The 14560-nt window shown below is 36.2% G+C and overlaps 1 protein-coding gene and 1 long non-coding RNA gene across 6 annotated transcripts in view; one reads left to right on the top strand and one right to left on the bottom strand.

The window, feature by feature from the left end:
• The window catches only part of LOC138710229 (host cell factor 1-like), a 150324-nt gene that overhangs the window by 15773 nt on the left and 119991 nt on the right, over positions 1-14560 (bottom strand). For 4 of the 5 annotated variants that reach the window (XM_069840904.1, XM_069840903.1, XM_069840901.1 and 1 more), the window contains one exon: positions 5867-6005. In XM_069840904.1, the coding sequence (XP_069697005.1) occupies positions 5867-6005 (139 nt within the window). Of the gene's footprint in view, positions 1-5862; positions 6006-14560 lie in introns of all 5 variants that reach the window. The other variant, XR_011335185.1, reaches the window with a different exon arrangement.
• The window catches only part of LOC138710235 (uncharacterized), a 30415-nt gene that overhangs the window by 12629 nt on the left and 3226 nt on the right, over positions 1-14560 (top strand). The window contains exons 2-3 of the long non-coding RNA XR_011335187.1: positions 6733-6869; positions 14236-14345. This is a non-coding gene — a long non-coding RNA (uncharacterized lncRNA). The remainder of the gene's footprint in view (positions 1-6732; positions 6870-14235; positions 14346-14560) is intronic.

The following is a 14560-nucleotide window of genomic DNA, read 5'->3' as shown; positions in this document are numbered from 1 at the left end:
TTCACAACATATTCATAAAAAATGAGAACGTCTTTATGCTGAGATCACATGGAGTACTATGTTTGCTACGTTCGCAAACTATAGCTCTCCTTTAATCACAGTTTGACTGGCCACACAGAGCTGTGTACTCGATGTTCACTTAGTTAGGTGCAGCGAAGTGTTTGATTCTCGGCTATATTTTTACAATGTCGCCATGTACGGGCATGTGCAGTACATCACTAGACAAGTTTCTTTCACGCCAGGTGCAGATATCGCATTCAGGTTGTAAGAGTCACCTTCACCACTTGTGTTTTCTATTTATTTTCACTTGAATAAACAGGTACAGTTCCCCCCCCCCCACAAAAAAAAAAGGAATGAGTTGATGAATATTCTTAAGTCTCAGATGTAAAACACTGCGCATGATTGGAGACCAGAGCACTGATACACAAGATAACGAATATCTGAGTGACTTAAATTCAGGCTATTTGGTTTGTCGCTAGCAAAATTCCGAAATTCACTTCAAAAACTGCAAAAAAAAAATATATGGTAATATGACGTAAATAATAGATAAATATTTACAACATCGTGTAGTTAAATCAACATTTGAACCTTCGTGACTAGATCGACACTCCACACAGAAAGAAAAGTTTTTGTGTCGTCTCAATAGCTCAGACACTAAGACTTGTGCATATTGTGCAGAAGAAGTGGGTTTGATTCTTAGTTTATATCAAAGATTTTTTTTTTGTCTGAATAACGTTGAAACAAAGTTTTACAGAGTCCTGAGATTAAGTGTTGATGATCACAGACAGTACAAAATTACAAATTATAATATTATAAACGTCAATCTAATGAATATATTTACACCATTTATATATATGCAATGTAAATGCATATATATTAAAACCTAACAATTACATTAAGAAATGTTGTTGTTGTTGTTTTCCAATGCCAGGCGTTTGACAATAAAGTCATTTGACCTCTTGCACTCCAATATTTTTCAAAGATATTATAACGACTAGCCACTGAAGCACAGATTTTGAGGTGTTCCGAATCCATTTCTTGGTTTGAGTTGCACAATGGGCAGTTAGGGGACTGATATATTCCAATTCTATGCAGGTGTTTGGCCAAACAATCATGGTACATTAAATGCTTTAACAACAAGCATTAAGAAATTGATTTTAAATAACTAAATTAAATTTAAATATTAACCGTATCAGCCACAGAGACAAGATGGAGAGACAGACATTTATCTAGCTTTTTAGTCTCACTGCAGACACGTTTCCTTCAAAATACTGACAAAGAATATCATAGTGGGTGTCATTTAGGAAGATGTTCCAAAGGGGTAAATATGCATGTGAGAGTGCTGACTTCCCCTACTCGAGAAGGCTTTAAATCAAGTTTTTTCATTTCATTTACTGTATTCTATAGATCTTACATTAGCATTGAAACTTTAAGATGTGGAATAAGTCACAATTTTGTAAGATTACAATTGTACAAAGTTTTGTACTATATAGAAGAGGAGGCGAGATGTGGCATATTAACTGTGTCACAAGAGAAAGAATGAGCTATCAGAAAGAGAGTTCGTTTTATGATGGTTAATATTATACGAATCTACTGACACGAAAGTTCATCTACCTTCTCCCTCTATACCCATTGGTGATATAGCCACGACACATGATAAGGTCACAGGGCACGTCTTGTCTCCTCTACTATGGTATAGCTCACCTCAAAATTAGTTACATGGCACTCGGTATAAATATCCTGAGCAAATCTGTGATCGGTCAGGCTGCCATACAGCATCTTAAGACCCAGCTTTGTGGACGACATTATCTACTGTGTGAAACAAGTTACTTGCCAAAGGGGTGGAAAAAAAACATTGTTATTTGAAATGTTGATAAAACAACAAGGACAAAGATGAGGTCGACGACAAGGATGACAATATGAGCTGTGAAAAGCACCACAACAAAGATCACGATAAGGACCACGAAATGAACCACGATGAGGATCACGATAATGAACCAGACCACGATAACGACCCTGACAAAGAAAATAAGGACCATGATAAGGACCACAATAAAGATAATTTTTGTATTTGTTTTATTAAATTTTTGTTAAAATTTTAAAAGGAACTAGGCAAATAGTTACTGTTCTCGCATGTTTATCAAAAACATCTTTTCTTGTATTTTTAGTATGAAACATGACAAAGACAAGGATCAACATAAGGGCCCTGACAAAGACAAAGAGCACGATAAGGACTACGACAAGGTTCAACGTCAAGAAACACGATAGGCCTAAGTATCACGACGTTTCCATGTCTTGGTACTTGTGATCCTTATCGTGATCCATGTCGTGGTCCTTATTGTGATCGTTGCCGTAGATCTTATAATGTTCCTTGTTGTCTGTCATGTTTCTTATCATGGTCTTTGTTATCTTTGCTGTGGTCCTTATCATGATCCTTGTCACTGCAATGGCCCTTATCGTTCTTGTTTCTTTCTCATGATCATTATTTGGTATTTGTTGTCTTTGTTGTGGTTCTTATAGTGGTCTTGATCCTTATCGTGGTTGTCATGAACTTATCGTGAACTCTGTTGTTATCGTGGTCCAGTTCGTAATTATTATCGTGGCCCTTGTCTTTGTCCATTTTCCGTTTCTTATATTGGTCCTTGTTTTACTTGTCATGGTCCTTATCGTGATCCTTATTGTTTTTGTCGTGGTCCTTGTTGTCTTTGATATGCCGCTTATCATGATCTTTGTTGTCTTTATCGTGGTTCTTGTTGACATTGTAATAGTCCTTATTGTCTTCCTTGCTGCTTTTGTCATGGTCCTTATTAGGCATTTGTTGTCTTTGTCATTGTCCTTATTATGGTCTTGTCCCGCTCATGGTTCTTGTCATGATCCTTATCTCGGCCCATGTCGTGGTCCCTATCGTGATCATTCTCGTGGTCCATGTTGGGATCTTTATTGTGGTCTCTGTATTTGTTATTGTCGTGGTCCTATAGTAGTCTTTGTCAATCTCATAGTTCTTACCGCAATCCTATCCCTTGTGATCCTTATTGTGGCCCAATGTTGTGGTCCCTTTTATGATCATTCTCGTGGTGCTCGTCTTGGGCCATATCACGATCCTCATCGTGGTTTTTGTCTTTTTCCGTATCGTTGTCCTTGTCTTTGTCCTTATCGTTGTCCTTGTCTTTGTCATTCTCATAGTTCTTATCACAGTCGTGGTCCTTGTGATCTCTATCATAGTCCTCCATGTGATCACTGTCATGGTCCTTATGGTGATCCCTATCAGAGTGCTTTTCGTGGTCCATATGGTTATTCTTATCGTGATCCTTGTCTTTGCTTTTCCTTGTCGTGATCCTTGTTATCTTTGACGTAGTCCTTACTGCGATTCTTTCATGGTCCTTTCATGGTTCTTATCACAATCCTTTCGTGGTCCTTGACGTGATCCTTATTGTGGTCCATATTCAGGTCCTTATTGTGGTTCTTATTTTGAAGCTTGTCGTGTTTCATGTCATGATCCTTACCATGGTCTGTGTCGTAGTCCTTATCGTGCTTCTTGTCGTGATCCTTATTGTGGTCCTTGTCGTTCATATCTTTGTCCTTTTCGTGGTTCTTATAAAGGTCGTTGATATCTTTATCGTGATCCTTATCGTTGTCCTTGTTGTCTTCCTAATAGTCCTTTTCGTGGTCCTGGTCCTTGTCGTAATCCTTATCATGGTCCATGTCGTGATATATATCATAATCCTTGTCATGGTGTTGTGTTTCTTGTCGTAGCATATTATCGTGGTCCTGATCTTTGTCCTTATCATTGCCCTGGTTTTTCTAATAATCCTTTTCGTGGTTCTGGTCCTTGTAATTCTTATTATGATTCATGTCGTGGTATTTATCATAATTATTGTGGTGTTTGGGTCGTATTTCTTATAATATGATATCGTGATATTTGTCCTTGTCGTGGTCCTTGTTGACTTCGTCATGGTTCTTACAATGTTCTTTGCTGTTTTTGCCATGGGTCTACATTTCTCATTTCAGAATTAATATTGTTCTCCCACTTTGGCGAATGACTTTCGTGATACATGGTTTATTTCAAGCTTTCATAAAAAGTAAATGATTAAGGACGCAAAAAGAAATCTAGATCAGAAATAGACAGAGAATAGATAACATTTTGCACTGACGTATACGTTGGAGTAGGAGAAAATAGGCCTACGCATGCTTGACCAGATGTCTTTCTGCCTACGTTGATATTGCATGAACCGCACTGCAGAAATTTAACTTCCGATGACCAAGAGTCATCTCATTCCTTTTTTGGGAACTGTACATATTGTAAATATGAGCAGTTAATTGAAGTTAAGAAGTATATATGCTTGTGGAACTTTTATTGCATACTAGCCGTACCCGTGCGCTCCACTGCACCTGTTAGAAATAAGTACAAAGCAATTACATAATTAAAATAGGACATTTGGTCCAGGGAACATTCGTGTTTGATAGAAGGATAAATCGTTTAATATGTTACTTTATTTAAATTGTATTTAAATAATTAAAATGCGATCATTTTGGTCCAGAGACCACTCATTTGGTGCAATGATAATTCTTTTAACATGTTTCTTACTGTCCAAATTTCAAGAGAGGATCCCTGCGAGGGGAGCATAGTCCTTGTGGGGCAAGAGGAGAGAGTAGGCCAGTAACTCAGCGTTCTTGAAGGAGCAGGTGCATGGGAGTTGTGTCATTGGTCGGCTGGTACAAACAAGGCTTAGTCAATGGCTGGCAGGTTCCGTGTCAGGGATAGATTATATGAGTGGGGGAAAAACTCGCATTCCTTGCTCGGATCTTTTCGTGAAATGCGGACTGTAATTGTTATTACATGCAACCATAGTTTAATGAAGATTGACATCTCATTTAGTTTTAATGTGTATACTTCATATTACTTGCTATGTGTTTCCATTGAATTATGGTAACAGCTTAATTTTAACCCTTGTTTTCTACGTCTTCAGTAAATGGTGCTTGGCCCACTATGGTTCTCAACCCTTCAAATAACTTAAATAGTGATACAGCATATATATAGTGATATGTAATTACATTTTTTTTCTTTCGAAAATGTAAGAATTCACGATCTCGTATGTACCATTGCCATGGAATGAATAAATGTGTTTTTTCTTCCTACTCAAAACATTTTATATTTTGCACATAGGAGTTATTGCAGGAACAACGACGCTATAATCTAAGGCAGCGGTGAAAATGTATAGTATTGTTATTTTAAAAGTCTTGTATACCTTAAATATCAGTCCTATCAAACTTTTGCATGGTTTTGCTTCAGTGAAGTCTAATTTTACAAACCTATGGATCAACAATTGGATCTCTTCTGACAAAGGAAAAATTTTACAGTCTGTACAAAAGAAACCAAATGACCTGGAACTATACAGAAACTTGCCCAGATATGTTCAAACATTTTTAAAAAGAGCCAGAACAGGTCACATTGTCACTCAATTGTACCTACACCAATTTCATATTTCTGATAATCCTACTTGTCTGTGGTGTAATAATCATGATGAAGATCTGGAACACATTCTTCTATACTGTCCATCCATAAACCACAAAAGAAGTAAATTAAAATCATCAGTACCAGTTTCAGAAGACATAGCCCTGCAGTATATATTGACTACACCCCAACTCTGGCTACTAGCAACAGGCTTCTATAATGAACACCGATCAAAATAACACTCATTTCTCGTGTAAAACAACAAATGAATAGACTACAGTGGACTATAGTGGACTTTAAGTTGTCAGCAAACAGCTGGATATATTAAGAAGATTGATTAGACATGTCTAAGTTTGTATGAGAAATATTCTTATAATAAAAATAATAATATTAGTACTAAAGGTACTTACACACCTGTACCAGGATTTACACTCAGAACCTTGAAAATTTTCACTCCTTTTGGTAGTGGTTTGGTATTTGCGCTTTGGATTGCAGTTAACTGGCTGCCAGGTTCTGACTTCCTCTGAATTAGATCACCGGAAACTTTAGGAACCTGCAATGAAAGAATGTTATGTTTTATTTAACGACACTCGCAACTGCAGAGGTTATATTAGCATCGCTGGATGTGCCGGAATTTTGTCCCGCAGGATGCAATGAAAGACAAAAGTTACAAAATAATTGGTGCAATGCAGAAGAAAGTGTGAATTTAGCAGGGCTGCCAGGATAAAATTCTGAAATAAGCTAGAAATCGTGTTCAAAAAGTTAACAACAAGAAGAAATGCGGATACCATTAATTGAAGAGTAGGTGTACCAAAGGCACTAAGTGCCAAAAAAAATTGTTTCTTAGATGTTTGCTTAAAATGGTCCCATACACCATCGCTAATACCTCTATAAAGGTTGTAAGTTCTATATATATTGTAAGATTGTGTAATAATGACAGCAGATGGCACCGTATACTAAGTTTCAGTAGGTTTTACTTAGAAAGGTTATAAGTAACAGTTGTTGAATATTATCATGGTGCGTTGTTTATTGTTTATTACCTTGTAAACATGGAAATTGAGCAAAAAAAAAAGTACAGGAAGCTATACATTATATGAGCAATGAAATCACTAATTCCAAACTTCCTGGCAGTTAAAAATGTTGCATGTCCTTTGATTTACAATACGTCCTGTTTGTACCAACTCTTTATGCATAACAACATGTTCTATCTGTCGCAATTATCATGTTCTAATCTAGGGATATATGTATCTGATACCAATCGTGTTTTTATGTGGTTACAGTTGCACAAAGGAGTCAACGGGTGTGGAGTTAACGAAGGTGGCATCTACCCTTCTGAAAGTTATAAATACCGATGTTACACATAAGGCATTTGGTACTGTGGAGCGATAACTGTTTGGGACAGAACAAGAATGGGGTGGTAATATTTGTTTTGATGTTCCTTGTTTTTCATGGAGTTACAACATAATAGATTATAATTTTAGTATCAAGTGGTCACAGCTTTATTATTTGCGATTGAGACTTTGCCCTCGTCAAGAAAAGAAAATACCTGATGAAGGCAATAGTCCCAGATGACTTGCACAATGTGACAACTTCCGCAAAATATGATCCTCCTTTCGAAGCTGTTGACATGGCAGTTCGTGGATTTTGGGATATAAAAGAAGCTTCCGGTACATTTCTCAATACCAAAGGTTTAAATATTAGTAAGGCTGTAAGAATAAAGATTGAATGTGCAAATCCAACCGTTCTCCTGTTAAATGAAATTTCCTCTGATATGGGGGCCTGGAAAAAAGTAAACATCTTGAGAAAGAGAAAATCATCATGGATCTAACATCTGCAACAATAAAACTGTTGCCCCCTGAAAACAAGACATTAATAAACAAACGAAAGTCTTTATCATCCATGATTCCTTATTTGGAAAATCCTGGGCATAAGGCTTTCTACAGGGAACTTCTAGGTCTCAATGAGGAAAAGTGTCACGTAGCAGTTCACCCCACCCATAATTGGCACTTATAAACTGTCAAGTGTGTGGCACTTGTACTTATAACCTTACAATGGCACATGATTTGGTACTTACGTCTTTTCAGTTTAAGTTAAACATACTATTAAAAATGTTGTTGTTTGAATTACAGTACCATTGATGTAAATACACTGGACAGTATTCCCAGTAATAAGGATTTGTCATAATGTTTTGTTTCAGTTCATACATTATAAAATGTTTTCTTTACTTTCCTTGAATATATAACTCTGGCACTTACAAAGGACACCTTTAACCTCGAACGATCGCAACCGCGTGAAAACATGCTTAGAATAAAAATGGATCATAAACAAAACAGTGGTGTGTGTCATTTCCATCCAAAACTCCGCACTTGTCTCCTAGCGCCATTAGACGATGGCATATTGTAGCTGCACTAACCAGTGCTCCAATTGCGTGAATGGTATCGCTGCAGTACTATTTGTCTCTTGGAATGTTCACAAGCAGGTTATTGTGTAAACTGTTTACAGTGCAGTGATATCATGAAGGGAATTAATCCTACGAATGTGGTCCAAATATTAGGGACAAAGTTGCGACATGCTGAATATGGAAATGATATCGGGGCCGAGGATATGGAGTTCGCAGATATATTATATAACATAATAATTCAGAAATATTGGGGATGACATTACGCTGGATAGATATATTAATTTTGAAGGAGAGGAGGAACCTGAGCCTGAAGGTGGCTGTTCAAGCAGTACATGACGTTCATCTCCAGAGCAATAGGAACAGTCAAGTCAAAGTAAGTACGAACTCTCTCCACCCAAAAGTTCGAGGTCCAGTATATTAGAAGATATTGATGACAGCGTACTAGAGAACATTTATGAAGACTATTACAATCGTGGCTTCAATTCCTATAGCAAACTAATGAAGCGCTATAAGTGCATTAAAAGTAAATCAAATTGCTCATTAATTCTAAATTATGTGTCCAACAAATGGCGAGCAGGAGCTCGTTTCAAAGGAAACAGACTGTCGCAATTACAAACTATAAAAGAGCATGTAATATCGCAATTTGATAGTGCAAGGAGGTATGGATCTACAGTTCACTATTGGCATCTGCAGATGTGGGCACTGAAAGCGGCTAAAATGGTTGGCTTGGACAATTTCAAAGCTTCCATTTCCTTTATCGACCATCTCAAGCATAAATATGGCATTTCATCCAGGCATATTACTACATTTGTCACATGTAAGGACATAGAAGTCGATAATAGTATACGTCAGAAGGCACAACAGTTTGTGGAGGTAGTGTACATGTTTATAAGAGAGGAGGGTGTGGAGAAAGGTAATGTTTGGAACAGTGACCGGAGTCAATTCAGTATGAAATGTCTTCAACATCAACAATGCCCCACAGAGGAGAGAAAACTGCAGCTAGTGTGTTGCAGTCTGTACATAGCTCTATCCACAGCTACACAATTGATGTGGCTTTATCAATGACAGGCAGACTAGCGAACAAGTTGAACATCTGTTTTCAAGACACGCAAGACACTTTCGGCCCAAATATTTCAAAGAAACTTGAAACAACCTGTCCACGAAACATTCACGAGGAGGCAAGCAAAAGTGGAAAAATGACTAAAGAACGCATGAAACATTTTCTAACTCCAGTCCTTGGCGAACATGTAACAAGTGAAAAGAGCCTATTGTTGTGTGATTCCTGGTCAGGTGATACAGATCGTACCCTTCTAGATGCAAGTTTTCCAAACAAAGATGTTATGCTGAAGATATTGCCACCGAAAACAACAAAATATTGCCAAACCCTTGATGTTTACTTCTTTCGGCAATATAAGCTCTATATCAAAAGGATTACTGATTTTGTAAGACTACAATGTGCCAAACTACAAGTGAAGATACAGGATCGTTATTTCATCATGAAACTTCACTCTGTGATTTACAATCAATTTGCTGCACCTACGTATAAGCCTATGTTGCAATATGCTTGGCGAAAGCCAGGTTATGACATTGACATACCAACATCATCATTTGAAAATGTAATTAGTGTGGCTTTTTATATTGGTCTGCGTGAATGAGAAAGTAATGTGGAATGTGATAACATGGCTTTTGTGAGGTGTGCACATTGTTCTCTTCCACTCTCTTTTAACCACTTAATCGAAATCCCGCATCTGCAATTTGAGGACTAATATAAGCACTATCAGGTGTGTGGTACTGCTGTATATGTGTGTTTTGCGCTATTATAAGTATTTTAAGCAGAGTTTTTGGCAATGTTGATGGAAAATGTAATGACACAGTGACGTCATTGAATTACGTATAATTTCCCTCCTATGGTATTGATATCTTGTTACTTTGTTTCTCTTTATTAAAATGTCACTTGAGGTAGGTTTTGCTTGGAAATGACACACACCACTGTTTTGTTTATGACCGATTGTTATTTAAGCATGTTTTCGTGCAGTTTCGATTGTTCGAGGTCAAAGGTGTCCCTTGTTACTGCCTTTGGTACAGCTACTCTTCAGTTATTATTTTGATAAGACAAATTATAAATCAATAAATTACCATACATGCAATAATAAATTATTCAGCATTGAAAATATGAAACACACAACAAATACAGCCAGATTACTATGAATTACTTTCATTATACTCTTCAATGGCATGTTTGGCTTTATTAAAATATTTTTCGTCAAACATTTATTCATGGCACTTTCCCTCATAGTTTAAATTGCAATGTACAATAGAAGAGAGAGCTCTCTCTATATTTTGTCGTCTTTATAAAAAAGTAAATTGAAAACTGAAATAAACCGAATAATATAAAATAGGGACTGGCACAGCATTTGTGAAAAAACTGACAAACAGCTACCACACACTGACAAGCTGATAAACCTTAGAAAATGCTGAGGTCACCTTTAATAGCTCACACTTGGCAGTCCTGATTTATAAAGTGTTTGTTTCTGTTTTAATGGCTGCCACATTGAATCTGTGTGTTATGTTATGTTTTATTTAACGACGCTCACAACTGCAGAAGTTATATCAGCGTTGCTGAATCTGTGTGAAATACAACTATACACACAGGAACAGAAAGTATAATTCTCCCATTAAAGGTATTGTAAGTAGCAAATCCATACAATAGTCACAAAAATTTCTGTTACACACATGAAAAGCAACAACTTTCAGACTAGTTTACATGGGAACTATGTTGGACTGTTGGACTTAGTGAAAGGTATGGATTGTTGTACAGTACTTATTTTGAATGCCAAGACATGATAGCCCCTGAAGACATCAGATGCACCTTAATTATTTTGCTTAATTATGGTAATAGTAAGGCAAGAGAAGTCCTATGCGTATTCTGCAAGAACTGTAAAAATGAAGGACATAAGACTCTTCAGCATTCCACAGTGAGCATGCACGCAGAAATAATAATACAATTGCTTCAAATGTGGAATTGTAGTCGCCCTTGGTAGCGTAGTTGGTATAGCGCTGGCCTTCTATGCTCGAGTTCGCGGTTTCGATCTCGACCCAGGTCAGTGGCATTTAAGTATGTTTAAATGCGACAGCCTCATGTCAGTAGATTTACTGACATCCTCATGTCAGTAGATTTACTGACATGTAAAAGAACTTCTGCGGGACAAAATTCTGGCACACCAGTGACGCTGAGCAGTTGCGAGCCTCGTTAAATAAACCATAATTTAAATTTTTTCGAATTGTAGACGCGTAAATTTAATGCCTGCTGTTCATTATCCTAAGGCATGTTGTGGTTGTACCATATAAGGTAACAGACAGAAACACAAAAGAACTGATCATTTGCAATACCATTCAATCAATCGAGTAAGAAAAATTACGGAAAAGAAGAACTATGAATTACAGTGCATGCATTAAGTGCTAATAACTCTGCGAGGGATTTTTGAAGATGAATATTTGTACTATAATGAATTCACTATTACGAATGACAATAATTAAATTTAATCTCTGAAATAATCATATAATCTTGCTCCTTAGAAATCAGGAAGTTAGAGCCAAATGTAGCTCAGTCAGATGATTCAGTCTACAGAGAATGGGTTCGATCCCAATAAATCCTTAAAATTAAACATTGCTTATAAATGTTAATTTCTTCTACGAACTACTTCAGTTTCTCCTACCTTTCTCTTCACAATTGATAGAATTACACTACAATTACCGTATAGTAGTGGTTTCCAAAGTGTGGGAATCTGATAAGAGCTGAGGAGGTCACGAGATGATTTACAAAGTAAAACAAAAATAAAAGCCTTAATAACATACATTGTCCACAGCTGCTGAGTAACAGTACGTCTGACTGTTAAATTAGTGGGCCCGGGTTCAAATCCTATTTCAGACAAGTTACCTAATTGAGGTTTTTTCCTCAACCCATTAAGAGTAAATGCTGGGTAATTTTCGGCTGTGGACCCTGGACTCATCTCGCCAGCAAGCATTATCACCATCTCACTCAGATGCTAAATAACCATAGAAATTGATAAAGCTTCGTAAAAGAACGAATTAAAAAATAATGGCATACATTTATTTTGTATTTATCAAATATTTAAGATCTTCTTTCGCAAGCTCCAACTATTCTTGTATTCTTTTGATCAAATACTGGTCTAAGCTCTAGTTTCATCATTCCACCAAAAGCTACATTTCATATTTTTGGAATTTCAGGCAGTTGAAGGCAACTGTCTACAAACGGATTCAATATCCATCTTTGACTGTCATAATTGTTTAGAATTTCTTCCGGAAAATGCTCAAAAAGATATTGTTTAAAACTGTGCAAACTTAATTGCTTATCCACAAAACCATACTCACAGTATTTGTCTATCATGCATTGTTACATTTTCTGTCTTCTTTAATATACTGAAATTAATCAACTTTACTTTTGCCAAACAATTTCGACCAGAACTTAACTTTGTATAAAAATCCGTTGGTTTTGTCCTGGGCTATTATGTAAACATTTTGGCCTTGCAAACTATTATTCAAAGAGATTAATTGTTCAAAAATTTCAGCAAGGAAGTTCAGTGTAAGAAGCCACGAAGATTGGAAAATGTGTTTGCATATTCCGATTTCTCATCGTGCAGGTAGCGTTACATAAAAAGTTTTGTTTTTCAACACATTGCCCCACAGAAGCCATCTTAACTTCCGTGTGTTGAAGAAGATTTTCATACAGTGAACTCATGTCTTCACAAAATTTGTTGAAAATACGAGTTTGCAATGCTCTTCCTTTGATTGAACTTACTACTCTAATGACAGATTTTAAAACATAATGCATTTCAGATGGTAACGATTTTTATGCAAGAGCTCTTCGATGCAAAAAACCAATGTTGCAATTTGACTTATGGCATTAGCTTTTCTAATCCGACATTGAGATCATTTTAATGATCTATCACTACCTTCACACCATTGGTGTACATAGCAATGCATTTTTGTCCTGTCGACATTGCAGTTATTATTATTTTGCATGAAAGTGTCGAATAGACATTTTTCGGTAATGGTTCACAAAATAAAATATCTTCTTTAACACCATTCACTGTATTACAAATACTATGAATTGGGTTTAGTGGGAAATATTTATAGATTTGTCCATCTGCAATAAAAATTACACGCACTTATTATTTTCAAGAGCTTGCATTTGTATACTCACCGTCATGTTGTTTATCCTTCTTTAAATCGTGATATCAGAGAGAGGAATTTGTTTTATTGTAGCTTGTCAACCTCCTTTTCACCAGCTGTTATTTTCCCCACATACATGGGTATCTGTAAAATCAGTTTTTGGCGATTGTATGTATATTACTAGTACTTGTTTTTGCAATGCGAAATACAACTCGATAACTTTCTAGTAATGGTTTTCATTAGTGCAGGCTGCCTAAGTAGAAACAGCTTGCTCCTTGTGGAGGTATTTGAGCTTTCTTCCAAAGAATTCTACAGGTTGTCTCTCATGTCTGGATGTTTGGTATTTAAATGTCCAAATAGCTCCAACATCTTCATACATTTCTTAACAACATATAGACATTGGGGTTTATTGGAAATAACAGTAAAACTTTGACTTTTTCATCTTTGTACAATCTACTTTTTTTCTTGTCACTGCCAGGTGTAGAAGATACTATGAATAGGGCTCAGTTGAAAATATTTGTAGATTTGTCCATCTGCAATAAGAATTACATGTTATTTTTTTTTTCCTGCAGGACATCAGCCTATTAAGACCCAGAGCCAACCAGCCAACTCCTAAATTGTGTTATGGAACATATTTTATATTGTAAACCACTAGAAGCTAGTACTATTGAAAAATATCTGTTCGACACTTTCATGCACAGTTGTATCAGTAATATTAAGTACGATATTCACTGGATGAAATGCATTGCTCCAAGGTAATGATGGAAAACTGAAATTATCATTGTCAAATCACAAGAGATAATGCTATATATCAAATGGCTACATTGTTTTTTACATCGATAAGCTCTTGCCTCCCCAAATGCAATCTGGCGTAGATAGTAGATTGATAAATTCAGCTGAAGAATACTATATTACAAAACAATTTTTAAAAGAGAATTGCATTCTTAACAAAAATTTGACCCATGTCCGAAACCCCCTATACAACCTCTAGGGAAATAGTTCGAGTCACAAACTATTCTTCTGCGTAACAAATAGTCAGTTGAAAATAACCTCAGATCACTCATACTGAAACAGTTGACATGATGCTTCATTACCACGTCAGCCACAGCACTTCGTAAGTACGTTAACATAGCTGTCGTAGATTTTTTAAATAATATTCCGTTGTAATATATTACATATTTCATTAAAGAAAGACTTATTCCACTCCAAATTGATTCCTGGACACTAAAGTCAACCTTGAAAATATTGGATTGTGTAACATATTGTTTCACCTATAACGTCAGTTGTTGGAATTCAAATGTGAGTATTCTTAACAAATTATTCAATAATATTCCACATTTTTTTAATATTTCATATTAGTCACTTACGATACACATATATTACAGAATGAATTGCACCATGAACGGCTCAACTTCCCATTGAAAGTCTTACCTGCATTCCACGTTTGCAACCAACAGAATTTATCTCGATGTTGGCTCATTATGAAGCTTAATATTGGTTTCAATAGGAACCAT

Source organism: Periplaneta americana, chromosome 12 (genome assembly GCF_040183065.1).
Source record: "Periplaneta americana isolate PAMFEO1 chromosome 12, P.americana_PAMFEO1_priV1, whole genome shotgun sequence".
Lineage (NCBI taxonomy): Eukaryota > Metazoa > Arthropoda > Insecta > Blattodea > Blattidae > Periplaneta > Periplaneta americana.
The sequence above is the reverse complement of the archived record's forward strand: the minus strand, read 5'-3'. Positions and strand labels throughout refer to the sequence as shown.